The sequence below is a fragment of the Tachysurus vachellii genome, chromosome 5 (genome assembly GCF_030014155.1).
Source record: "Tachysurus vachellii isolate PV-2020 chromosome 5, HZAU_Pvac_v1, whole genome shotgun sequence".
In the NCBI taxonomy this organism is placed as follows: Eukaryota; Metazoa; Chordata; class Actinopteri; order Siluriformes; family Bagridae; genus Tachysurus; species Tachysurus vachellii.
In genome coordinates, this window is record NC_083464.1 from 22,232,768 (window position 1) to 22,260,364 (window position 27,597).

At 38.1% G+C, this 27,597-nt stretch overlaps 1 protein-coding gene across 1 annotated transcript; it reads left to right on the top strand.

Annotated features, from left to right (window-relative positions):
* The first annotated feature begins 3,206 nt into the window (after positions 1-3,206).
* Positions 3,207-25,630, top strand: ankrd28b (ankyrin repeat domain 28b). The gene is made up of 28 exons (XM_060870482.1): positions 3,207-3,405; positions 12,926-13,009; positions 13,414-13,492; positions 13,643-13,713; positions 13,800-14,000; positions 14,102-14,189; positions 14,298-14,440; positions 14,536-14,748; positions 14,904-14,982; positions 15,462-15,576; positions 16,123-16,205; positions 16,833-16,896; positions 16,986-17,054; positions 17,308-17,448; positions 17,555-17,666; positions 17,760-17,786; positions 17,907-17,981; positions 18,962-19,163; positions 20,067-20,154; positions 20,630-20,747; positions 21,208-21,427; positions 21,541-21,628; positions 21,721-21,804; positions 22,029-22,174; positions 22,909-22,991; positions 23,630-23,712; positions 23,808-23,899; positions 24,017-25,630. The coding sequence occupies exons 1-28, from the start codon at positions 3,379-3,381 to the stop codon at positions 24,295-24,297; spliced, it is 3,156 nt and encodes a 1,051-aa protein (XP_060726465.1). The 5' UTR covers positions 3,207-3,378; the 3' UTR covers positions 24,298-25,630.
* Positions 25,631-27,597: the final 1,967 nt, after the last annotated feature.

Genomic DNA, 27,597 nt, shown 5'->3' on the forward strand with positions numbered 1-27,597 from the left:
CATAGAGTGAAATCTTGTGCAATGTAACAGTTCCCAGCATTGTTCCTTGTTCCCACCCACGTCTTTCACTCAGGCTTGACTGACCTGCTAAATCTCATAGTAAACATAAACATTCTTGTCATTACATATTCTTGGCATCAGAGTCATCTGATAAAATATTTATTTGTGAAAAAAAGCATACTTTTGTGTGGACATATCAAAGACGAGCACAAGAAGTAAACAATTCTATGAACAGTTACCCATGTACAGTTACCCAAGCAAGTTTGTGTGTACAGTGTCAATAATCTGCAGTACAGCACCCTTGGTGACTTGTGTGTTTAGATCTAGCAGCTAACTAACTCAATATACCTGAATTGATCAATATCAGGAGATAAATAGTGGTTTAGAACCTTGGAAGTTGGAAGTGGAAATAACGTCACAACATTTCTATAGGTTTTTCAACATAAAGTGCCACCATGAAAAATGTCTTTAGAACAAATTTCTAGCTTGTTTCTATAATTGTGTTGCCTAACCTGCAGATTTCAGTAGATTTTTCTTTTTTTGTTGGATTGTATAGTCTAATAACATATGCTCTGATTTTTTTCTGTCAAATGACATGCTATAGTAAGGATCCACAGTGTGACACAGCAGATGGTTTTGCTCCTCCATCATAGCTCCAGGTCCTAAACTGATTAGATATGAGCTCTGGTTACTGTCTGTGTAGAATTTCACATGTTCTCCACATTCCTGTAGGTTTTCTCACAATAATTATAATGAGCAATGAACAATGCCTTTAAATACATTAACAAATACACATATTTTGTGTTAAAGATTAAATATACATATAAATCTCAGTATGTGTATTTACCTTACCTAAACAAAAATTGTATAATTATATAATTTATGCATTACTCTTTAAGGCAACATGTAAGAAAACACTTTAAGGTTAAATGTAGAATCCTACAGCTGAAGTAACCATCCTACCAGTTTTGCATATCTAAAAAGAAAGAAAGAAAGAAAGAAAGAAAGAAAGAAAGAAAGAAAGAAGGAAAGAAAGAAAGAAAGAAAATGTGACATTTATTATTAATTATTATTTTTGCAACTTTTGTAAGAATATTCAACATTTCAACAAAACATAATATATTATAATATTACTGCTCAAATTTACTGAGTATCCCAGTTGAGAAAATGCTAATCACATAACATAATTAAAGGTATTTATTCTCAGTGGGACATTTTAGTCATTTTCAGTGTGTATGTGTAGATTCTTATAAGCACAGCAATAGATATTTATGCACTGTGTTATATGTAAGTAGTTACAGGATAATAGATACAGATTGCATTCAATTGTTTAAAGGGCTCTGGAGCTTTTTCTGTCACAAACTAATACTGACATTTAAATGGAAACTAGATGGTGTATACTTGAAGGTTTTTACCTGATCATTTGTTTTTTGTTTTTTTGTTGTTTGTTTGTATGTGGCTTAACACTATTCTCCGGAATTAAAGGAAAACATTGTGCTGTTGGATAATGGAATCATTTTTCATTTACAGCTGCCAGAATCTGCCATAAATCTGGACACAGTTCTGCTACGAAGCAAAATGGGGACATTTTTTAATAATGCCTGTATTATTTTTCAGAGAAGCTTTTGTACAATTGTCCTGGGGGATCCCAGTGCCAGTGCACACACTAGGTGGCTTTATGCAGGAGGAAAACTATTCATTTCATTTAAAAAAAAAAAATTTTTTTTTTTTCCATTTGGTTACTGAGTTTTTGGTTAGCGTTAGATTTAGGTACATTAGTAATTAAGCCAATTAAATGTGTGTGTGTGTGTGTGTGTGTGAGAGAGAGAGAGAGAGAGAGAGAGAGAGAGAGAGAGAGAGAGAGAGAGAGAGAGAGACAGAAATCAGCCTGGTAATCTCTACTGTAATTCATTTCCTTTTTCGATATGGATATCTTATCTAGTTGTTTCTAAACAAAATAAAATTGCTCCTGGAGGAAACACTTTTCTTTACCCTGATTATGCAGCACATCCTGGCAACCAAACTGTTACTGATTAAATATACAGCATTAAATTGGTCTAGCCAGCATTAGACAACTCTATAACATCTCATAATCACACAGCCATTCTGAATATAAGCTTTTATTTACAATTGCAGAATAAATATTAGGTTTTGTTTACATTTGCAGTTTGGTTATATTTGAATGAAAAAAACCTTTTGGATTAAATAAAAATGAAAATTCATCATTCATGATTTTATTGAAGTAGTTTCCCCAAGCAACAAATTTTTTCCCCACTAAGCAGCATCACTGATGAAACTAATCAGCATTTGGGGAATTCTGGTAATGTCATACAGCGACAGAATGTGAATAATACAATGTGCTAGTCACATGTCTAAGTCAACATTAGCACTGCCAAAAACACACAAACCGAAACTAGGATGCTGAATGGATTTTAGTTATACGGCCCTTATTGTCAGATGTGTACATTTTTATTGAATAAATTGTACAATGAACTAAGGTAACATCAGGTAAATTGGAGGAGTTTAACAGCATTTATTTTCTGGCCGGATAGGTCCAAAGCAAACATATGTGTTCGTCAAATTTATTTCATGTCTATATATTTAGCATTTGATCATTTTTAATGTTTTAAACATGGTTTGGAAAGATTTACAATGGACTTAAGAAACAACCAGTGACTAAAAAAACCAAAAATAAAAGGGGTGAGGTTTACAGAACATTAGGCCTACTACTTACCTAGGTTTGTATAGTATTAGAGATTATAGTAGTCTGTTTTACTCCATTAATACAGCACTTTAGAAAAGATTCATTATGAATATAGATTATTCCACACCACTGTTTCATTCTGACTTGATCCTAAATCATTGATTCACCAGATTATGTCAATCTTTAAGCGCCACCTGGTGGTCAATATGTGTATTTTCCTCTAAAGATTCCACATGTAACCTCCACTTTCATTCCTTGAAATAAATGAGTATGTATTCATATAATATTATGAGCACTTTGTAACACATAGCATCGATTTCAACTATACGCATGTGCTTTGTAAATATTTCAAGCAACTCTGTAATTCACAAATTGTAAATGCCTTCACATTACTGACTACCTAGCTTCCAAGAAGAGCGGCTGCTCTTTCTAACCAATCAAATCCTCTCTTACTACGTCTATAGTGCCGGTCTAGCCAATCAACTCTCCTGTTTTTGCAGCGCCATAGTGGCGGTAATGTTATGGAGTTTTCTTAACCCTGTGCTGTAGAAGCTAAATGAAGGAAATGTCTGACCAGTTGGAAGTTTTAAAGTTACACGGTTAACGATTGTCAACGTTGAGGAGTCTGAGGAAGACGCTATTATTTGCCTGAGCGCCTTAGAGACTGGTAGAAAATGGTGGTTCTCAAAATTCGAGACCAGGTGAGTAATGACTGAAATAGTTAGCCAGCTTAGCTAGCTAGCTATCTACTAAGCAGCGCGAGCTCAAACAAAGAATCGTAATTAGTCAGCTAAACTAAAACTAACCGTTTCTGTAGGTTTGTCTTGTCAGTTGGTTATCGGTTCTGCGTATTGTATAAAAGTTTACGGCGTGGTATTAGTGTGTGATGTGTTTGAGCTATAAGCTATCTCATGAGCTAATGTGGCTAGGCTAGCGTGCTCCATGGTTACTTGGGTCGCCAGCAGATAGCTGTGCTAGTTATCTAGCTAACCTGGCTATTTGTTTACAGGCCACGATGGTAACCTAAAGGGTTAAAAGTAATATCAAGCGATTCATTTAGTAATGTGTTCTAGGCAGTTGTGTGTAGGACGTTATTTTATCAGTTTAGCTCAAGGTTTGTTCAGTATGACTCAAGAGTTGTCAAAGTATCATTCGCATAACTGTGCTGTTTAGCTGCTATTAACATGTCGCCCTAAAGCTCAGTCAGTGAAATGATCTATCATGTGGTCAAGCAGCAGTTTGCTCTTTAATCCTGGGTTAGCTTATTTTTTTGATCATTATTTTAAAAACTTTTTCCTTATTTTTCCACACACATCTGATTTGTTGCTATCTGATTGCTTAAAGCTTAATAATAAACGTTTATAGTGCACTTGGGTAACATCTAAGTACATTCGTAGGTAAGCAGTTACTGAATGTAGCCTATCTGGTTTAGGTGTAATAGCTGACACATAGCTTTGTCATAGCTTGCTTTTACTGATGTTACTCTGTGTGTGTGTGTGTGTGTGTGTGAGAGAGAGAGAGTGGGGGTGGGGTGGGGGGTCACAATTATTATTATTATTATTATTATTATTATTATTATTATTATTATTTTTGGAAGTCTCTGTTGGATACCAAATAAATGAGACCAGCTGTTGTAAGGAACCTGATCTGGATCCTTACAACAGGATCAGAGTGTTTTTTCATGCCAGCAGAGTGGCTATAGTCAGTAATTGTGTTTCTATAAAGTGATATTGGTATTCTTATATTGAAGCTGTACCTGATAAATTGGCCAATGAGAATAGGTACTGGTTAATCTGACAACTTGGTGTATGTACATATGGGCAACCTTATAACTTGCATTAAGCTCTTGTAGAGAGAACAATTTTACATCTTAAAGTCCAACACTGGATTAAACGAATATATTCACAAAAATTATCATCTTTTACTGGTAAATATTTACGTAGGTTTATATACCTACCTTCCACTTGATTAGGTCAGTGTCATATCGCAGCACATTACATAAACTCATGCAGATACAGTTCAAAAGCTTCAGCTAATGTTCATGTCATTGACTGGGAATAATTTGGTGCCAAAGGTCTAGTTTGACGATTTCAGGGACTCCTGGGATTTTAAAGTTCAACAGTTTAGAGTTTATATGGAACAAGGAGAAATGTTTGGTGATGGGAAAAGTTAAAAATTTGAGTGGACAAGTTGTTTTAGTTGACTGGAAGGCAACAGTAAGTTATATAACCAGTGGTTATAACTATGAAAAGCAAAAGATCATCTCAGAATACAAAACATGGCAAACCTTGGGGTGGATGGAATATAGCAGCAGAAGTGTACATCAGGTTCTTGAACAGGAACGAACAATCTTGTGTCCACTGGAAAAAACAACCATGCCACAATCTCTGAGATCACATTTGTTCCCCAATCTGATGTTTGATGTAATCATTAGCTAAAGCTCTTAACCTGTATTTGAATAATTTTGTACATTGCACTGCTGCCACATAATATACAGTGGATGGTGAGTGTATATGTATTCATCATTATTCATCTTTAGCCAACCCTTTTTTCTGCTCAGAACTTGGTGGTTCTTTCTTTGCTTTTTATATTAATATAGACGCTGGAGAGAAGTGGTCTAACTAGATGTCTAGGGTTTTCAAAGCATCAAAGCTTGGTGCTATGTTTGTGTGCATGTTTACATGCATGTGTGTTTACAGAGTACAATAACAGCCTGAAGAGCCACCGAAGTGCCTTCACCATGGTGATAGTCATAGTGGAGCTCTTCCAAGGAGACAGAAATGTGATCAGAGCATTTGAAAAGGCAGTGAATATCTCTTCTGCTTGTGGGAGGGTTAGGGCTGTATGTGACAAAACATTGTTTTGTTTCAGCTTAATTCTGTCAGCCTGCACTAACGGAGACTTTTCAAATACATGCTGACTTCAGCTAGAGGTTTGGCTTCATTTTCAGATCAATCCTAACCAGAACTGGCACTGAAAGGAGATTTAATGCACCATTCATAAAAGGCCCCGGTGTGGCATTAAGTGTAGCATTTCAGTATTGTTTTTCCATTCACTTATAATCCATATTCATGTTAACTTGGGGAGTTTGCATGTTCTCCCCGTGCCTCGGGGGTTTCCTCCGGGTACTCCGGTTTCCTCCCCCGGTCCAAAGACATGCATGGTAGGTTGATTGGCATCTCTGGAAAATTGTCCGTAGTGTGTGATTGCGTGAGTGAATGAGAGTGTGTGTGTGTGTGCCCTGCAATGGGTTGGCACTCCGTCCAGGGTGTATCCTGCCTTGATGCCCGATGACGCCTGAGATAGGCACAGGCTCCCCGTGACCCGAGGTAGTTCGGATAAGCGGTAGAAGATGAATGAATGAATGAATGAATGAATGTTAACTTGACCTAAGCATGATCATGTCATTTTCAAACCCATACGTTTATATTGTTAATATAAACAAATGATATAAAATTTGTGGACAGCTGATCATCACACCCATGTCTTCTGTAGACACAAACACAACTGGAAAGGATGTTTCTGCATGTGCCTCTATGTATCATGAAATCATGGTTTGTCGAGTTTGAAGTGGAAGAATTTAAGTGAACTGCACAGAGCTTTGACCTCAACCCCATTGACTACATCTGGATTTAGCTGAAACATCGACTGTGCTCCAGACCTCCTCACCCAACATCAGTGACTGACTGCAATACCTGAGCTCTGAATACAAATCCCTGCAGCTATGCTTCATAATGTAGTGCAAAGTCTTCCCAGAAGAGTGGCGCTATTACAACAGGAAAGGAGATCTAAATCTGGAAGGTTGTGTTCAAAATGCACATATGAGTGTGATGGTCAAGTGTCCACAAAAATTGGTTATAAATGTCTATACTGCTCAGAGCATAAGTTGGGTAGTATGTACTTTATATCTCTTTGGCATGTTATATACTGTACCATATGAACTCTGGCAGTCAAACATGACGCATTGAACTCCTTTATACTATTTTAGAAGCAATTATAAATAATTTATATATAAAATGCTATTTGAAAGGCCTTATTATGTGACATTTCCATGGGCATAAACAGGGAAGTTAAAATCCATATATACATAATAAGGCCTCTCAAATAGTCTGTCAGTATGTGCAGTGTGTGATAAAGACTGGACTAGCAATATGAATGTGTCAAATCCTCCTCTTCCTCTTACTCCTACTACTCACATTTCCTGTAACCTCCAGAGATCTGCTGTACTGTAGTGACACATCGTTATTTACAGCTGTGCACACTTAGTCAATAGCAGAATTATGGAAATAATGGAAATACTAAAAGGTAGTAAAGGCCACTCAGAGCAAGGAACCAGTAGGTTTAACCTTATGGGGCTGTGTATGTTGTCTGCCTTTAGAGATTAGCTTGATCAGGATCTTTTGTCGTTAAAGGGAGTTTGCAGTAAAGTGGTGTTGTTGTTTTTTTTTGTTTTAATTAGTAGCCAAGAGCCTGTGTGCGGAAATCCTGTCCAGCAAACCTCTTTAAATAGGCCAGTTGTAGAAAGTGCGTTATGAGAAGAGGAAGTACTTGTTTGTATTCTCCTCGGGGTGAAAGAAAGCTTGGTATTTCCACTTCACAGGGTGTCAGTGTGCTGATGCTTCAGCTGCTGTGTTCTTCTCAGCCTTGTTTATTTGCTTTTGTCAGAACATCCTCAATAAAATGGTACTGAACAATCACCACAATTTTTGCTATTTAAGTTTGGCTGACCTAGCCCTATGCATTCAGGCGATCATATCAGAGCTTAGTGGCTGAACCAAAATAAAAGGAGCTCTCTATCACTGAGAGTCCCAATTGTTAAAAACTGGAGCTTAAGAACAGAACTATCCATTCACGTGTTCTGTTGTTGCACATGCTTGGTAGTGTCACTTCACTGGTACCATTGTACAGAGAGCCTAAAGGAAGAAAAGGGGCTCTTGCATCAGAGCTGTTGTGTTTGCAATGGAACAGACAGGCTTGTTATTGTTAAATATTAGCATCAGTTTGTTGATTTTGATTCTGCTTTCTCTTTTCAGATGTCTCCCTTGGAGTTAAATATTAGCTCAAAGCAAAGCCACACTCAGAGGCTTACGTAAAACACTATAAAACACTATTATGAAAAATCAACACTATTATGGAAAATGACTTAATATTATCAGACAGAATGGTAGTTGCAGTAAGTTAAGACGGTACAGCAAGGCACTACCCAAGCAATCAAGATGTTTCCCTTTATTCTGGATGAGATTTCTTATTTTTCTTAACTTTTCTGTTTCTTGTGTTAAGCAGATCACACAGCCATATTCTGCACCCTGCTCAGATAAATAGGGCCTTTTGCTGACATTACCATTTAGACCTGTATGCCAGTGTGCTCATCCATGCGCTTGAGTGATTAGTGTGCTGCGTCAGAGCTGTGTTTGCAGAAGTTGGCTAACTGTACAGTATGCCTCCGTGATAAGCAAGAGGCTGTTGGCAGGAACCGACATTGTCCTTTCTGCCAGGACCACTTAGCCTAGCACCTCATAATTACCGTATTGTGATTTTGGTCCGTATCAGAGGCTTGCTGTAACTCAACATTAATGCTGTAGTAGAGTTTCTCACAGATTTGAAATATACTGGTCGGGGATAAATATGACTAAGAAATAAGGCTGGGTGATATAACGATATGTATCGCGATAGACACGTGATCGATATCAATAAAAAATGTGTTTGATAAAACGTTCAATAATTTTTATTCTTCGTCGGAAGAAAACAAGTTTGGTTGCATTAACAAAGGCACTCACTCTCTGGTAACCTAGCAACGTAGGGAGTGACACGCTAACAGCCAATCATGTAACCGTATCAATTCGGTTGCGCCATATCGTTGTCTCGTGCTGGTCTGCTGGATTCCTCTTCAGTAACCGGCGACTGATAAGCAGAAAATGAGCGCCGCAGCGAGCGAGGAAATTGTAAATAAAAGAGGAAAAGTCAGCTCGCCAGTATGGCAGTTTTTTGGATATTATAAGTTTAAAATAAAAATGTTTAAATGTAAAATATTTTTCTCCTGGTCCTTACTTTAAATGGGTCATAAAAAATATCAATAATTATTGATCTCGACCGATATGAAACACGTGATACAGTTTTCAGCCATATCGCCCAGCCCTACTAAGAAATATAACCGCTATGACACTACAAGCGCACGTGCAGGGACAAGCAGAGAAAAAGCAGAGACCTGTCATTTTCCAAGAGAGCTGGCAAATTCTGACGTCATGATTGAAAGCAGGTTTTGAGACAAGATGTGGTTGTCATGGCAAAGTCTAAGAAAAGTGTAACTTTATGTAAATATGGTGTGACTTGGTGCAGCAACTACCAATAGGAATGAAGGCTGTAGATTCGTGGCAAAATAGCACACTCTGCTTCTGCTTCATCTCCAATGGTATCATACACTGGTGATTTTTTTTTTATACTAACATTATCCCTTTATTTTCATTCGAGGATTCATATTAGCACCAAAGCAAAACTGATTTGTTTTCAAGCAGAATGCTAGTTGCAGCCATCACTGCTAAAAGTTATTACTATGGCAATCAGTAGCAGTGACTCCTACTGGTGACTTCATAGTACAGCAACTGGCAGCTTGCAGTAATAAACTGGTGTGAACATAGCTCGAACAAATAAATACGACTGCAGTTGTAATGCATTAGGGTCTGTTGGCTATTATACTCTGCTCGCTTTCTGTTATCCTCACATGCTTAGATGTATTTACACTATTGGAGCTACACACTCGCATTTGGTAACTGTTCTAATCCTGATCAGGGTCATGGTGGATCTAGAGCCCACTCAGGGAACACTGAGCATGAGGCAGGAACATGCCCCAGATGAAATGCCAGGCCATCAAATATATCTTGTGCATCCGTTTGGGAGGTGGGAATCCCACACAGACAATCTAAAAATCTAAACTACATACATATTAACCTCAGGATTAACCTCAGGATCAACTCGGGGAACTAGCTGCTGGAGCTAAGTGGTCTGGAAGGCTGCGAGTGGTCAATTTAGTAACTTAGTTCCGTACATTCAAGTACGAGTATTTTAAGCCACTTTATTCCTTCAGACTGTCCTCTTTGTTTTTCAGATGTGATATCTATAATGCCACATTATATAAGAGGTGAACATCATAGTGTAGATGTGCAGCAATCTGCTAATGAAGCACCGCTCCATTCAATTCTTCTCGGTTTTTTTTTGTTGTTTATCTGGATACTCTGCCCAAACATCACCAGTGTGTGGAGACACTGTGTTCTCATCTGGAGTAAATGAATCATTTTGGATCTTTATATCATACTGTGATTAGGATGAATGAGCCCTGAAGCAGCTTGATATTAGAACAGTGCAGATAAGTTCCTTTCCCTTGGCCCTATACTTGAGGTCCAGGTTAATTAATGATACATTTGTACTTCTCGGCAATATTTCTTCCAAGAGCACAACATGGCTCATGAGAAACCAAGTGAAATAGAACAGAGAAATCTAATCTAATCTTTTTGAGTTCACAAGTTGACCTCCTGAGTTCATATCTCTAGTCATATTGCGATTCATTAGTATTAATTTTTGACAGGAAAAGCAAGGGAGTGTACCAGTTAAGGACAAAATACTTCTTTTCCCATAATCATGCATCAAAATCCAATTACTTCCCCAGCAGCTGTAAACATCTTTTTTATTTTTATTTTTTTATTTCACTCCATACAAATAGTGTGGAGAAATCATGTAGTAGTATTGCCCTTAATCACTGTAAGTTTAAAAACACTGAGTTGTGTTAAAGAGCAGTATGATTTTATTCTTGGTTTGTTTTTTTTTTGTTTTTTTTAGTTGTTTTTAAGGGGACTTTAGTTTCATGGGTCTTTGGTCAGGGCTTTGACCCATAAATGATGCTCATTCCACAAATGCTGTATGGATGTATGGTACTGTGCAAAGTAAGAATACTTTCAAAATTCAGAAGTGTTAATAATAGTTTACTTTTCTCAACTAACAAACTGGAAAGTAATTGAACAGAAGAAAACACCAGTATTTTCTGTAACTAACCTTTGCCTGCAAAAGAGCTTAAATTCTTCTAGCTACACTTGCACTTACACTTGTTTTTGAAGGAACTCGGCAGGTCGGTTGTTCTGTGGATGCAGGATGCCTCAAATCCTCTCTTTGCAGAACCAAACCATCACTTCCAGGATTATTTGTTGTTGTTCTCTACACTGTAGATAGTTCTTAATGACATTGACTGTATGTTTGGGGTCATTTTGCTGCTGCAGAATAAATTTGGGGCCAATCAGATGCCTTTCTGATGATATCGCATGATGGCAAAGTTTCTGCCTGAGTTTCTCATCTTTAGGATACCATCTAGGACGCTATCTTTAGGATAACCCTGACCATATCTTGAACTCCATTTGTAGCAATGCAGCCCCAAACTTACAAGGAACCTCCACCAGTTCTCCTTGTTACCCACAAACACTCATTATTGCGCTGTGCTCCAGCCCTTTGGCAACCAACCTGCCTCCTGCTACAGCCAAATATTTAATATTTTGTCTCATCAGTCCAGAGCAGCTGCTGCCATTTTTCTGCACCCCAGTTACTATGTTTCCATACATAGTTGAGTCACTTGGTCTTGTTTCTTCGTCAGAGGTTTGGCTTTTTGGCTGCAGTGCTTCTGTATTTACTTCTCTACATACCTGGGTCCCACTGGTTTCCGCTAGCTCTTTGCTGATGGCACTGCTCGACATCATCTTATGTCGAAGGGAAGTGAGCATGATGTGTCTTCCTTGGCTGACCACAGTGTCTACTGTCCAACATTGCCTGTGTATTTGTGCTTGTTCAAAAGAGCTTGAACAGCACATCATGAAACCTCAGTCTGCTTTGAACTCTTTGCCTGGTAGAGACCTTGCTAATGTAGTAAATCTACCTTGTGTCTGGTTGATCAGTATCAGTTTGTCAGTCTTGCCATGGTCAGTGTCAGTCTTGCCATGGTGTATGACCTGTGACATGAACATCGTGTTCCTTGCCCAGGTTTAAGCGTCTCATACAATGGTTTCTGTTTCAGTTAATGACTGTATTTCAACCTACATATGAAATTGATGCTCATTAGGACCTCCTTGGTAGATTATTGGTTAATCATACACTTGATTGTGACTCTACAAAATGTGTACAAAGTTTGCAAGTGTAAGAATTGATGCTGGTTCAAAGCTAATGTGTATTCACACCAGTGTTGTAAATACTTCGTTACTGTACTTAAGTAGAAATTTCACGTATCTGTACTTTACTTCGCTATTTAAATTTATGTCAACTTTCACTTTTACTCCACTACATTTCCTAGATAAAATGTATACTTTTACTCTGCTATATTTCCACTAAGCGTCTTCGTTACTCGTTACTACAAACTAAAATCAGAAGAAATGTGTGCGACTACAATAAGGGCGGTTTGGTGAATCACTGCTCCTAGATTGCATTACAGTGTGCACGCACAGTCAGAGCTGGAGACATTTATCTATAACGATAATCGGCGGAAAGCCGCAAAGACGGCAACCAAAAGCAGTGAAATTTCACTATGCTTATTACCAGAGTTGATAGCACCAACAAAATATCAATGCAAATAATCCATTCAATACTAAATACAAATAACATTTATTGATTTGGTCTTTGTCTTGTGAATATTTTTTTTTATTAATGACTGCATTCATTGGACTCACTCTTTGTAGAGAATGCACACATACATGAACTGATTTGATTCAAGACTGGTATCATGCATAAAATTTTGGTGTCCACTTTTGCCATTTAATAATCCCATAACTTTTGGCTTATATGTAGTCATATAATATATATAATATAAAACTCTTCTTGTTTTAAATTCTCACTGAGGGCTAAAACCCCCTAAAGATAAAATCCTAGAACCGACCATGAAATTTTACTTTTTACTTTTACTTCAAATACTTAAGTACATTAAATATCAGAAAATGACTTTTGATACTTAAGTACAGTATATATCAGATACTTTAAGACTTTTACTTGAGTAATATTCTAAAAGGTAACTTTCACTTCTACCAAAGTCTTTTTCTAGTACGATACTTGTACTTTTACTCAAGTATTGCTTTCTAGTACTTTATACAACACTGATTCACAGCAAACATTCATATGATTTAGATTTTTCATCAGTTTGCACACTTTACATTTTGTTTTACATTTTATTAACTAGTAACTTTTTCTCTCACCTTTCAGCCTCCCCTGCTGAAAGCTATTTTCAACATTGACCCAGATGAAGTGCGGTCCCTTATATTCAAAAAAGAGGACGTAAATGTGCAGGTAAGGTTTAAATTTTTTTTTTTTTTTGCCCAAATGATGCACTTGAAATGAAAATCTCTAGATAAAGCTATATATAGAATATGAAGTAAAACGTAATGACGTTAATTTTACTTAATAAAAAAACTCTTTAGTACAGAGACTTGAAATTTTTTTAACAGGACATTTATTCAAATACATATTTTTTTATTTAAGTCTTTTTAAAAATTATTCTTAAATTTAAAAGCAGCATAACATTTAAAAAAAAAAAAAAAACATCTCTTCCCCCTTTTAAGTAGGTGCTTTTTTCCTTCTTCTTTTTTTTCTTTTTTTCTTTTTTTTTTGGCTGAAAATTCGGGCCATCCCTTCTTTCCCTTCTTTGCTCGCTTTGAAAAGTACAAACAGAGTGTTGTCCTGTATTTGTTTAGGATAACGAGAAAAGGACTCCCCTTCATGCTGCTGCCTACCTTGGAGATGCTGAAATCATAGAGCTCCTGATTTTATCAGGTAAATGCAAGCTACTTTAGCTCTAATGACGGACAGCACAGAACGGATCTCTGTATTATGCTTGCATATTTGTTTTTTGGGTAATATTGCATCAATTATTACAAGATTGCTTAGAGTGTTTTTCTGAATAGTGGTCTTGTCTTTCCATAGGAGCGAGAGTAAATGCCAAAGACAATAAGTGGCTGACTCCTTTGCACCGAGCCGTAGCCTCATGCAGTGAGGTAGTGCTTTCTGTAATTCACCGTATTTAGTGCACACTGTACCTTGTGCCCATAAGACAAGCTATTTTGTTTCTCCATCTCTGCAGGAAGCAGTGCAAGTGCTGTTGAAACACTCTGCTGATGTGAACGCACGGGATAAGAATTGGCAAACACCACTGCATGTAGCCGCGGCTAACAAAGCAGTGTGCTGTGCTGAGGCGCTGGTGCCTTTGCTGAGCAATGTGAATGTGTCAGACCGAGCAGGCCGCACCGCTCTGCACCATGCTGCCTTCAGCGGTCATCTTGAGGTCAGCATACACTCACCCCTATTACTTTTTCCATTTTTAACCCTTGAAGCCTTCAGTAATATGATTAAAGTGTGGATAATAGCATGCGGCATTATTTTCAGATGGTAAGATTACTGCTGTCCAGAGGAGCGAACATTAATGCGTTTGATAAAAAGGACCGGCGCGCAATCCATTGGGCTGCATACATGGGTAAGATTGTGTCTTCTTTGCAACCTCTTTCCCTGATATTGTACATATTTATCTTGTCTTGGTGTATGTGACATTACAACTCTTTCCCTGTCCAACCTTCTTTCTCAGGCCATCTGGAAGTGGTGAAGCTTTTAGTGTCTCATGGCGCCGAGGTGACATGCAAAGATAAAAAGGCCTATACACCTCTGCATGCAGCAGCCTCTAGTGGGATGATTAGTGTGGTCAAATACCTGTTAGGCCTAGGAGTGGATGTAAGTCTCATGATAAAGTGTATAACATTGAAAAAATGTTTCTGTTATTCTATTATTCTTGCTTCAAAGGTTCTAACTGACTGTGCACTCTGTAGATCAATGAGCCGAACGCATATGGAAACACACCACTGCACGTGGCCTGCTATAATGGGCAGGATGTGGTGGTGAACGAGCTGATCGAATGCGGAGCCAATGTCAACCAGGTAAACGAGAAGGGTTTCGCGCCTCTGCACTTTACAGCTGCCTCACGGCACGGCGCATTTTGTCTCAAGCTGCTCATAGGGAACGGAGCAGACGTCAACATCAAGGTCAGAGGCTTGCATTTTTCTGATATCCTGCATGCCAAATCCTGTCTTACTGCACTCTATAATTTTCTTTACAAGGTCTGATCTCAAGAAATCAGTATGAGCAAATTTGAGTTCTGTCTAACACTTTTTTTATTAAAAATTGCTTCATCTAATAGAGCAAAGATGGGAAAACTCCCTTGCACATGACTGCTATCCATGGGAGGTTCTCCCAATCACAAGCAATCATTCAAAACGGTGGGTAAAGCGTGATCCTTGTTTATCTTAACATTTATATAATGACTCAGTCCTTTTTTGAATCTCCTTAACAGCCTAATCATGTGTTGTTTTATATATAGTGAATAATGAATATAGTCATAATAATAAATAAGGAATAATTAATGTTTTTATTTATATATATATATATATATATATATATATATATATATATATATATATATATATATATATATATATATATATATATATATATATATATATACACACACACACATATATATATATATATATATATATATATATATATATATATATATATATATATATATATATATAATATAAATAATACACACACACACACACACACAGTTGTCCTAATGTGTACAGTGTAAACATGGGGTGTGACAATGGGTTTTGCTCTTTCAAAATGGTATTTTAAGTAAGAAGGAGATATTACATTCTCCATTCAAAACCTCGTCTCTGGGTTCCATATGCAGGTGCTGAGATAGACTGTGAAGATAAAAATGGCAACACACCGCTACACATCGCAGCGAGATATGGACATGAACTTCTCATCAACACACTCATTACCAATGGAGCGGACACCTCAAAGTGAGCGGTCTCTCGCTACTCTTTAGAACAGCTCCCTCTTTCAGGGCCAATTATATTAGGCCCTGTTTGAACTGGGACATGAGCATGTATAAGTGTACTTGTAATTTTCACTGGTATAATCCCATGAACATTACAAACATGTAAAAAGGTCAGGTGAATTTGAACACTGAGCACTTTATTAGGAACACCTGTACATTCATGCAACTGTCTAATCAGGAAACCGTGAAAAATGGGATCTATGTGATTTTGACTGGAAGGATTTTCATGTACAACAGTCTCTAGAGTTTACAATAACACAAATCTGAGGCAATCATGTGCAAAGGCTTTCTGACACTGGACTAGACTATGCTCTGGAGACCGTTGTGAGTGAAAATCCTGGGAGATCAGCAGAAATGCTCAATCCAGTGGTTCTAGCACTGTAACAGGTTTTTTTTAAGTCAGTCCTCCTACTCTTACAACAACGTGTATTCCAACGTGTAGCAGTGAATGCAACATGGTAGTATATTATAAATCTCTTTATTTACTGTTATTTCTTGTCTTTTGTAGGCGAGGCGTCCATGGCATGTTTCCTCTGCATTTAGCCGCACTCAGTGGCTTCTCAGACTGCTGTCGTAAACTGCTTTCATCTGGTAAATTGTCTCTTGAACACTTTAGTCCACACTTTAGTCCACATACTTTTTAGTTTTGTTAAGAAAGAATTTGGATCCTTTTCTTCCGTGAGCTATTAAAAAAAAGGTGGATACAAAAAGAGTTTCATTAACTGTGGTTCAGTGAGCACCAAGAAATTTGGAAGAAGTTCCACTTTTTAGTTGCTGATTTATTTGACTATGTGAAGATGACATGACTATGTGAAGAAGTGTGATGTAGTGGAGCCTTTTACAGGCTACTTATGTTGAGATCATGACATCGGGGTATATCAACATGTGTCCAGGCTTCACCCCAGTGTATGTTGCACCTGTGCTTTAATCTGTTGACTTCTCCAGTGCACTGACCCTCAATGAATTCTATCAAGGATTACTTGGTTATGGTTATGATTAAAGAAGTCGTCTATGATTCAGCTCTCAATTAGTCTCTTTTTCACTCTTTAATCACTCTGTCTCTCTCTCTCTGTCTCTCTCTCTCTCTCTCTCTCTCTCTCTCTCTTTGTGTCTCCGTCTCTCTTTGTGTCTCTCTCTCTCTCTGTCTCTCTTTGTCTCGCTCTCCCTTTGTCTCTCTCTCTCTCTCTCTCTCTCTCTCTCTCTCTCTCTCTCTCTCAGGCTTTGACATAGACACTCCTGATGATTTCGGAAGGACCTGTTTACATGCTGCAGCAGCTGGAGGGTCAGGGTTTTCTCTTTGTCTATTTTTTTGTGAAACTTGTGAAATAAATGAACCATTTTTCTAATTCAAACTTTAATTTGCCTCTACAGGAATCTGGACTGTCTGAATCTTCTTCTCAATACAGGGGCAGATTTTAACAAGAAAGACAGTTTCGGGAGGTAAGATTTGTACTTATTCTGCCGATGCATCCCATCTACTAAGAGGATCTACAAAGCTGTATTCTGTTGCATTGTGGTTAGGAGGTGTAATTTAGATCGCACTGCCTGTCCTCCCTTTTAAAAGCTTCTTTGTCTTGCATCTGAGAAACTGTACTGCACCACAGATATATTCAGAAAATAATCATACTCTGAACACTTTCTTATGTGGTTCTAGATTGCATCATTGTCTTTAAACATGCCTTGTTCTTCTTAGGACGCCATTGCACTATGCAGCTGCAAACTGTAACTATCAGTGCCTATTTGCTATGGTGGGTTCAGGAGCCAGCGTCAATGACCTGGACAAAAGGGGCTGCACTCCCCTGCACTACGCTGCTGCTTCGGACTCTGATGGAAAGTGAGTCACAGGATAAACTGGATTTATTATTATAGATGGAGAACAGCACTTCACTTTCACTGTCTTCATTCGCTGCTTGTATATATTACGAGTTTGTTTGTTGCAGGTGCCTGGAGTATTTGCTGAGAAACGACGCTAATCCAGGGATACGAGACAATCAGGGTTATAATGCAGTGCACTACGCTTCTGCATATGGACACCGCTTGTGTCTTGAGCTGGTAACAACAGCTCTTTGATTTTCTAAATGATCTTTAGTTGTCTAAATTCAGCGTTCTCTAGTAATTGTTCTCATTTTCTTTCCATTTTCTCAGATTGCAAGTGAAACCCCTTTAGATGTGGTGAGTAATAGTTATCACCTTTCAGATGTATTGCCAGTTTAAAAAAAAAATAATAATAATAATAATAATTTCCAGTTCTTAACTCATGTTAAGCTTTTGCTGTATCACATTGTGTTCTAGCTAATGGAGACCTCAGGGACTGACATCCTCAATGATTCTGATGTTCGAGCTCCGGTTAGCCCACTTCATCTCTCTGTAAGTACATGTGAGAATGTAGACGCGTCATACAGATAAAGACGGAAACAAACAGTTGCAAAGAGAACCTTTTTTTTTTTTTTTTCTTTTAAATTGTTAAATTACTTTAATCAGCAGACTTGCCAGCCTTCACACATTTTGCTTAGGAACTCTGTTGTTTAATAAGTTATCATTAAAAAAGCCATGAGATCATATGTTGACACATGAAGTTAGTATAACTTTCTCTAATAATATTGCTCACTTTGTATATTAATCTTGGCTTGTTTTTCCCTTTTTGAAAAGTGCACTGATGCTCACAGCTCACTTTCAACTGCAGAATGTTTGGAGTTTGAATTTACATTAATTTCAATTCTAATATATTAATGTATGTTCAGCCTGGCCAGTGTTAGACCAATTTATAGTATTAGTCAGTTAATAATATTTATTAGAGGCATTTCAATTGCAGCCACCAGTGATTTTGTGCCCAAAATTGCCAGAAACTTCCACTTTATGGATGAAAAAAGGCAAGTGTGTTCAAGTTTCTGTGAACAAGGACTTACTGTGTCTTATATGTTCATTTGAAGTCTGTGTGTTTTGTTTTTGGTTTCATTGATGAATAAATATTTAATAAATTAAATTATTGTAAATTTTACACTTCACCCATCCTTTTCCCAGGACTTCTCATTTATCCGTCTTTTGGTTTTAGCAGGTCTGAAGCAGTTGCTTAAGCATAATATAAACACTACGTCTATGGAAAGAGTATACAGGAAATAAAGCAAGAACATGCAACACAGCAAGCGTGTGTCTAATTGCACAGCTCCTTCTCTAAGCTCTCATTTGTAATACCACTTTTGCTGTATAGGTGCACATGTAAAAAATTGCTGATTAGATATTGGTCAAATCATGTAGGTGGATGCGTACAAAATGTTTCTGCAGTTATATATTAAATGTGAATATATGCAGACGTTTGAAGATTAGGATCATGTGCTGTTTCTCTTCAGGCGTATCACGGGCATCACCAGGCCCTCGAGGTGCTTGTACAGTCTCTGCTGGATCTGGATGTGAGGACAGATCAGGGTCACACACCGCTGGACCTGGCTGCATTTAAAGGCCATGTGGAGTGTGTGGATGTTCTTATTAACCAAGGAGCTTCCATCCTTGTCAAAGACTACACACACAAACGCACCCCCATCCATGCAGCAGGTATCAACAATTAGATTCACCCTTTTTTTTATTATAAATTTTTTTATTATTTAAAAAAAATGTTATTATTATTATTATTATTATTTTATTTTTTTTTTTTTAATTCACTGCACTAGAACTGGAGTGTGTTTGAAGGCCAATATTGTGTGTACAACACTGTAATGTTACATATTTACGTTCATCAAATTGCTCCTAGTGATTTAATTCTAAGAAAATCCTTGTGTATGAAAATGTGGGTGTTTCCCCTTAAAATTAGAGAAGAGAAGATCCTAGTAAAGGTAAAAGTTATTCATAAAGCATCTTAACCCTGAAAAGAGCTCTTTATGGTCAAAAATCTTTAATGGCTGAAAGGTGAAGAGGGAGAAGGAATGTATTGCATACGATATTTAATAATGATGGTGAGTTAATAAGATGCTACAGATGAGACCATGTAAGGATTATTTTTGTGACCAATCATATTCGAGATAACATCTCAGACACAGCACAGCCATACATAAATCTTAGCGTATCTCTACATGTCATAACGGCATAACGGTATGTATGTGTGTAGTGCCTCTATGGCATGTAGAGATACGTTAACATACGCTGTGCCTGACATGTTTAAACACAACGTCAGTCATTTGTAACATACAGATGTTAGCGCATCTCTGATACGATCAGTCACGAACGTAATCCCTACACGACGTAACCTCAGAATATCTAAACATTGAGACAAAGTGAAGGCTTATAATAAACCAAATTATATTTGTTTTTGTTGAACAACCAATCACAGTCTTCAAAAGAACGTGTCATACCTAGTAAAAGGATCAACCCCACCTTCTCTAAGTTAGGAACTCTCTGAGATCTTTCTTTGAATCTTTCTGATCCGGACCCTGGAATCTAACCCTTGTGTTCTTTTTGCAGCCACAAACGGCCACTCTGACTGTCTACGTTTATTGATTGGAAATGCTGATATACAGAGTGCAGTTGACATTCAGGACGGTATCGGGCAGTAAGTTGTGCTGTTTTAGATTTATTTCTAAATTCACTCTACTAGTATTTTCCCAGTCTTTTATTCAGAGAGGAACAGGAGTACAAAAGGTTTTGAGCTGCTTTTCAAACCGCATATTTTTTCTCTGCACGAGCAGGCCGTCTTTGAATAACTTTAGACATGGTTTATTATAATATAGTGCACAATACATGTTTTTGATCCTTGCAGATAAGCATAAAAGCATAGCATTAAAAGACTACAGTGGTAGCCTAGCATTTGGTGCTCCTATCAAAACAGGCCTATCCGAGAGCCTCACCAGTGTTGCTACAGTGACTGTAGAGAATGTACCAATAGAACGCTATGTTATTATTTGGTTGAAAGCACTTTACAATCTCTGTATAAACAGGAAAGTATCTAAGCTAATCTCTCAGATCTGAGAAGCTTATTTATTTTTTTTTTTTCTGTGAATAATCCTCTGCCAAACTGTGTTTCCCAGGACACCTCTGATGCTGGCTGTGTTGAGCGGTCATACAGAGTGTGTGTATTCATTGCTCAATAAAGGAGCGAATGTAGAAGCCAAAGACAAGTGGGGCCGCACTGCTTTACACAGAGGGGTAAATTGTCTATTTCTTTCTAGACACGTTTACTTTTTTTTTAAAGTAGCATTATTATTATTTGTTTTGTTGTTTCATTTCAATCTTTTGCAGTTTAGTGAGGGTTTCAGTTAAATATCAATCTGAACCCAGAAGTAGAAAAATTAGCTCTGTTCACATGATGTGAGTAAGTTTGAGGAACTGTGGAATATATATCACTCAATTCATACTTGCTCTCAACTATAGATTTGCATGATTTTTATTGAATTATTTAGTTGTTTATTTTTCTGTTCCATTTTGCACCATTTAATACTTGTTTACATATCTCTTTGTATCAGATATCATAAACTCTCCATTCCTAGTACGTGTCTGACCTGTTTGTTCAATCCGTATTTTTCAGCGTGTAATCCTAGGTCGTATTCTTAGAGTTAGGATAGCTTTTAATCCTGCATTTATGCAAGTGTGTTGATGTGACCTCCAGGCAGTGACGGGACATGAGGAGTGTGTGGAAGCCTTGCTGCAGCACAACGCAGGTTTCATGATGCGGGACTGTAGAGGGCGCTCTCCTGTACATTTGGCCGCCGCCTGTGGTCACGTGGGGGTTTTGGGGGGTTTGCTACATGCAGCTCAATCTTTGGATTCCATCCCTGTCATCACAGACCACCAGGGATACACACCTCTGCATTGGGCGTGTTACAATGGTGACTTCAAAAAATACACTCCACTCACACACACACAGATGACAAGGCTATATTTTATCAGTGCAAACGGGTCCGTCATCTGGACTACATGTCAGTTCTTTTGCTCTTTCTAGGTCATGACACGTGTGTTGAAGTGCTGCTAGAACAAGAGTTGTTCCACAAGGCTGAGGGCAACTCCTTCAGCCCACTTCACTGTGCTGTGTAAGTCTGACCGTTTGTGCTGTGGATTAGGGAAACAGATAAAGAAATAAGTGCTTATTAAAATACAAGCTTAAAGTTTGTTCGATTTGTAGGATAAACGACAATGAGGGAGCAGCTGAAATGTTGATTGACACTTTGGGTCCAGTCATCGTCAACACTGCTGACTCTAAAAACAGGTAAGACATCAGATAGTTCCTGTTTATTTGTTCATTTGTGAGTTGTATGACATCAGCATTGGGTTAATATCCTATTTTTTGAGTTCTCAAAGTTTTACTTATAGCTTTCAACCTTTTTTTAAACCTAAACAATAAATAGAATCCGCATTAACTCAGCAATTAGGACATGTACGGTTTGTATCTAATGCATGCAGCGAGAATAGATTTGTTTTGATTCCTTGCAGGTCTCCGCTTCATGCCGCCGCATTCACAGATCACGTGGAGTGTCTGCAACTTCTTCTTGCCCACAACGCCCAGGTTAATTGTGTCGACTCTGCCGGCAAAACCCCGCTTATGATGGCTGCTGAAAATGGACAGACAAATGCCGTTGGTAAGACCTCTCCAAATCCAAGCCTGTCCATGTGGCCAGTGTTTCCTCAGTCATGAATTCCACTGGCTGGAATTAATTGTTTGACAGGATGAGTCCAGTAAATGCTGCCAGTCCTCACTGCAATCAAACCCACTGGAGGTGTTGCAATTGAATCTGAATGATCAAAGATTACTTGTACTTTGTTTTTGTTTTAATCTACATTAGAATGAAGAGTGCTGTCTTAATGTAGAACATGGTTATGATTCTGATATCTTAATTAGTCTCTCTGTCTCTCACACTCTCTCTCTCTCTCTCTCTCTCTCTCTCTCTCTCTCTCTCTCTCCATCTATCACTACCTTTGTCTTTCTCTCTCTCTGTCTCACTATCTCTCTCTCTCACACTATCTCTCTCTCATTCTGTCTCTCTCTCTCACTCTGTCTCTCTCTCTTTCTCTCACAAACACACTCTGTGTCTCTCTCTCACTCTCTGTGTCTCTCTCTATCTATCTCTCTCTCATGCTCTGTGTCTCCCTCTCACGCACACACTGTGTCTCTCTCTCTCTCATTCTCTCTCTCTCTCTCATTCTCTCTCTCTCTCTCATTCTCTCTCTCTCTCTCTCTCTCTCTCTCATTCTCTCTCTTTCTCTCTCTCTCTCTCTCTCATTCTCTCTCTCTCTCTCGCTCTCTCATTCTCTCTCTTTCTCTCTCTCTCTCTCATTCTCTCTCTCTCTCTCTCTCTCACTCTCTCTCTCTCAGAGTTGTTGGTAAGCAGTGCAAAAGCAGACCTGACCTTGCAGGATGCCAATAAAAACACTGCACTACACCTGGCCTGCAGTAAGGTCAGTCACAGTCACCCTGCTGCATACACATGTAGTGTGGGGTTTACAAGTCTCAGTACCCAAGAATTGTTTTTATTGTATTTAATATGTTTGATGGATATAAAATTAGATTTTTAAAAGAATATGCATATACATTGCCAGTTTACATTTGGGCACACACATCGTATATATGCTTTATTTTCTACAATTTTAGAATAATATTGTAGCATTAACATGAAGTAACACACACAATTATTGAGTGTTCATATATTTTAATGTTAAATTATGAACAGTATTCCTGATGAAGCTTAGCACATTATTGTTATTAACCAGCTTCATAATAGAAAGCACCAAACTGCTGCTATTATTTTCTAAAGCAGAACTGCATTAAAGTAAATAAAATTTGATTTTTGAAAACTTTGTTAGAAAGGTTAGAAGATCTTTGTTAAAGTTACTAGAAACTATGTACTAAAAATGTATAACCATAGGGGCATTAAACTAATTATTAAAGGACAATACTTCTAGATATCTTTATATATTATAATCTTATGATATCTTTAAGATTATTCAGTACATATATTCAATCTTTGTCCAAACTGTTGACTATACATGAAGGCATAAATTCAGTCAGCCTTAATTATTGTGATTGTCTTCTGTAGGGACATGAGACCAGTGCCTTGTTGATTTTAGAGAAGATCACAGACAGAAATCTCATCAACTCCACTAATGCAGCTTTACAAACGTATGTATGACTCCTGGTGGGGTAGCTCATGTACAGTAGCTACATAATGAGCTGACTATATAGGGCAACAGCTGACCAAGTCATTTTTTGTGTAGGCCGCTACATGTGGCTGCCAGAAACGGACTGATTGTTGTGGTACAGGAGCTGCTGGCCAAGAGTGCAAGCGTGCTAGCTGTTGATGAAAATGGTAACTCGTGCTTGAAAAAGAATTTTCACAAACTTTCATCTTCATAGCTTTTGGATTTCCTGAAATGTGTACTGTGTATTAATACAAATACAAATGTCATGAATTGCCCCATCCCAGGTTACACACCTGCCCTGGCCTGTGCCCCCAACAAAGATGTGGCAGACTGCCTGGCTCTCATCCTGGCCACCATGATGCCTGTGTCTCCAAGCAGTGGGTCCGTGCCCAGCCTTCCGTTTAGTACCATCAACCACTACACTAGCCCAGCCAAGAGTGCCACATTCGACAGCTTGCCCATGCTGCGCAGTGGACACAGCACCTACTGCAGCTTCAACAGCATCAGCCATCACGGCTTCTACAAAGACGAAGAGCTCAATGACTCTGACTCTGAGACCTACTGAAAGAGAGGGAGAAAGAAGAAGAGATGTTTCATACTGTCTTAATAACCAGGAGGCAGCTTTGTCCTAGCAGCTGGCCACTGTGCAGAGCCTTAAGTCCAGACACCCCCTCCCCCAAAGACACACACACACACACGTACATACACATGTAAAGGCCCAGAAGACACCCCCTACTGACCCAGCCCCTCTCTTCATCTGCCTCAATCTTAACCAGCACCTTTCAGCAGATACCTCAGAGTACTTTCTGCTTCTCTCCTCCAATGGATTGTTTCTGATTTGCTCTGGACACCTGGAATCGCCGAGCTGCCTCCCTACGTGGCAATAAAGTGTAACAAATCATCAGCCTGGGGACCAATGTTTTGTAGGTGTAGTTTGAAACAGATTTCTTTTCTCTTACGGGATTAAGCTCTTTTTCAACTGGTTTTTGAAAACAAGGGCAGGTTTTTAATTGTCCCGATTAAAGAAGATGACATGGCTGATTGTGAAGCTTTCAAAGTGATCCCTCATGCACACTTAATGTTGCTACTTTGCATAGGGGGAAAGAGATGATTTATTTTTTAAAAACAGGTTTTTACTACATGTCTATGTCCTCTATCCCTCTGAGTGGGAAAAAAATTATAGCATTTTCTTCTATTTTCAAATCATTGAGGGCAAGTGGAGAAAAATAAATATAAGCTTTGTAATGCTAAAGGAGATGGGCATAAAGTTCAAGCTAACCATTGCTGTCTTTTCTTTCAAAATAAATTATTCTTTTTACCTGTATTTATTTTTAGTTTCCACGTTTCATCATCTTGTGCCTTCACATATTGCCGTGTGGATGCAGGAAAGTAGGGGCAGTTTGGAGAACAAAACTATGATGCACAAATAAAACACTATGTTTGTATTTAAAAGGAAAAAAAGCACTGAAACTGGACTGAAGCAAACAGCTCCCAGCATGCTTTGCTCTTGAAGAAGAACACTGTGTAATCCAATGTTAGGAAAGCATCTGGTCTCTTTGTATGGTGAAATGTGAATATTAATATGTTCTATATTTTCCTGGCTCTAATCAGTTTTTGGCTTTCTTTGATTAGATAATGAGACCACTTGATCCTTGGTATGTTAAAGTTATTTGTCTTTTCTCACATTGATTTTGGAATGATATAAAACTGGATATTCATCTTAGTTTAAGTTTGTTGGCTGAATGAAAGTGGAGCAGCGTTGTGTTTTTTTTTAGTTTTTTCTATGCTTTTGTGTAGAATTGGCAAGAAATTCGCTACCAAAGCAACTGCTCTCTACCATTCAGCACAAGATGTTCATGTATATTTTATGGTTGGCTAAATAAAGAAATGTGATTTTACGGTTGTTCTTTGCTTTGAGTAATGTTTTCATAATTTAGTAAGGAAACTTGTTCTTAATATTAACTAGCCTTATAATTTATTAAGGATTTAACATTATCGGCACCCAGCAGTTGATAACAGTAGGTGAGGACTCCATTAGAGAAAAGTAGGTAGATCTCTGGATAAAGCACTGGGTAATTGTGGGAATTCAAAATCCCAACATCACCTTAACCACACTGGTGGGGTGTTAAGCAAGGCCATTACACTCAACTGCTCAGTTAGACATGTTGGATTAAAGGGTCAGCCAACTTTAGGAAAATGTGAAATGTAATGCAACTGATTCTTCTCTTGGGATTTGGGGGTTTTCAGTTTGATTGGGAACAAAGTGTGTTTTGGTGACATGTTTTAATCCTGCACCCAAAGTCTCCATAGTTTAAACTCCATACGGATGCATAACTAGAGTCAGGAAAGGCAGGCCTGACTTGGGGCTCTAGGTTTTCAGAGAGCACCCCGAAGGCCAACAGTTCAGAAGTCCATAAAAATGTCATATGTAGAATGCCTACAAAATTATATATTGTAACAATGCATATATTGAATTTTTGCACCTGTCAGAATTATGAAACCTTAAGTCTGGATGCCAAAAAAGAAAAAGGTGACAGGAAGTAGAACTGTGGGAAATCTGGTAGTTTGTTCAATTACGCATGACAACTGTATGCATGTGTGTACAAACATGGACAAAATTGTTGGTACCCTTTGGTCATTGAAGAAAAACCCTCACAATGGTCACAGAAAAAACTTTAATCTGACAAGTAATAATAATAATTCTATGAATGTTAACCAATGAAAGTCAGACATTGCTTTTCAACCATGCTTCAGCGGAATTATTAAAAAAAATAATAATAATAATAATAATAATAATAAAGCTCATGGAATAGACCTAGACAAAAATGATGGTACCCCTAACTTAATATTTTGTTGCACAACCTTTTGAGGCAATCACTGCACTCCTCCATGTTTCACAGTAGGGACCATGCGCTTTTCTTGATATGCTTCATTTTTCCGTCTGTGAACATAGAGCTGATGTGCCTTGGCAAAAAGTTTAATTTTTGTCTCATCTGTCCATAGGACATTCTCCCAGAAGCTTTGTGGCTTGTCAACATGTAGTTTGGCATATTCTAGTCTAGCTTTTTTATGATTTGTTTTCAACAATGGTGTCCTCCTTGGTCGTCTCCCGTGTAGTCCACTTTGGCTCAAACAAAGACAGATGGTGTGATCTGACAGTGATGTTCCTTGAGCATGAAGTTCACCTCGGATCTCTTTAGAAGTCTTTCTGGGCTCTTTTGTTACCATTCGGATTATCCGTCTCTTTGATTCGTCATCAATTTTCCTCCTGCGGCCACGTCCAGGGAGGTTGGCTACAGTCCCATGGATCTTAAATTTCTGAATAATATGTGCAACTTTAGTCTGGTTGGAGATAGTCTTATAGCCTTTACCTTTATCATGCTTGTCTATAATTTTCTTTCTAAGCTCCTGAGATAACTCTTTCCTTCACTTCCTCTGGTCCATGTTGAGTGTGGTACACATCATGTCACCACACAACACCGTGACAACCTGGAGCCCTATATATACACACACACACACACACACACACACACACACACACACACACACACACACACGTAGGCCCACTGACTGATTACAAGATTGTAGACACCTGTGATGCTAATTAATGGACACACCTTGAATTAACATGTCCCTTTGGTCACATTATTTTCAGTCTTTTCTAGGGGTACCATCATTTTTGTCCAGGCCTGTTCCATGAGTTTATTTTTTTAAATAATTCCGTTGAAGCATGGTTGAAAAGCAATGTCTGACTTTCATTGGTTAACATTCATAGAATTTTTATTTATTATTACTTTTGTCAGATTAAAGTTTTTTCTGTGACCATTGTGAGTTTTTCTTTCATTGACCGAAGGGTACCAACAAT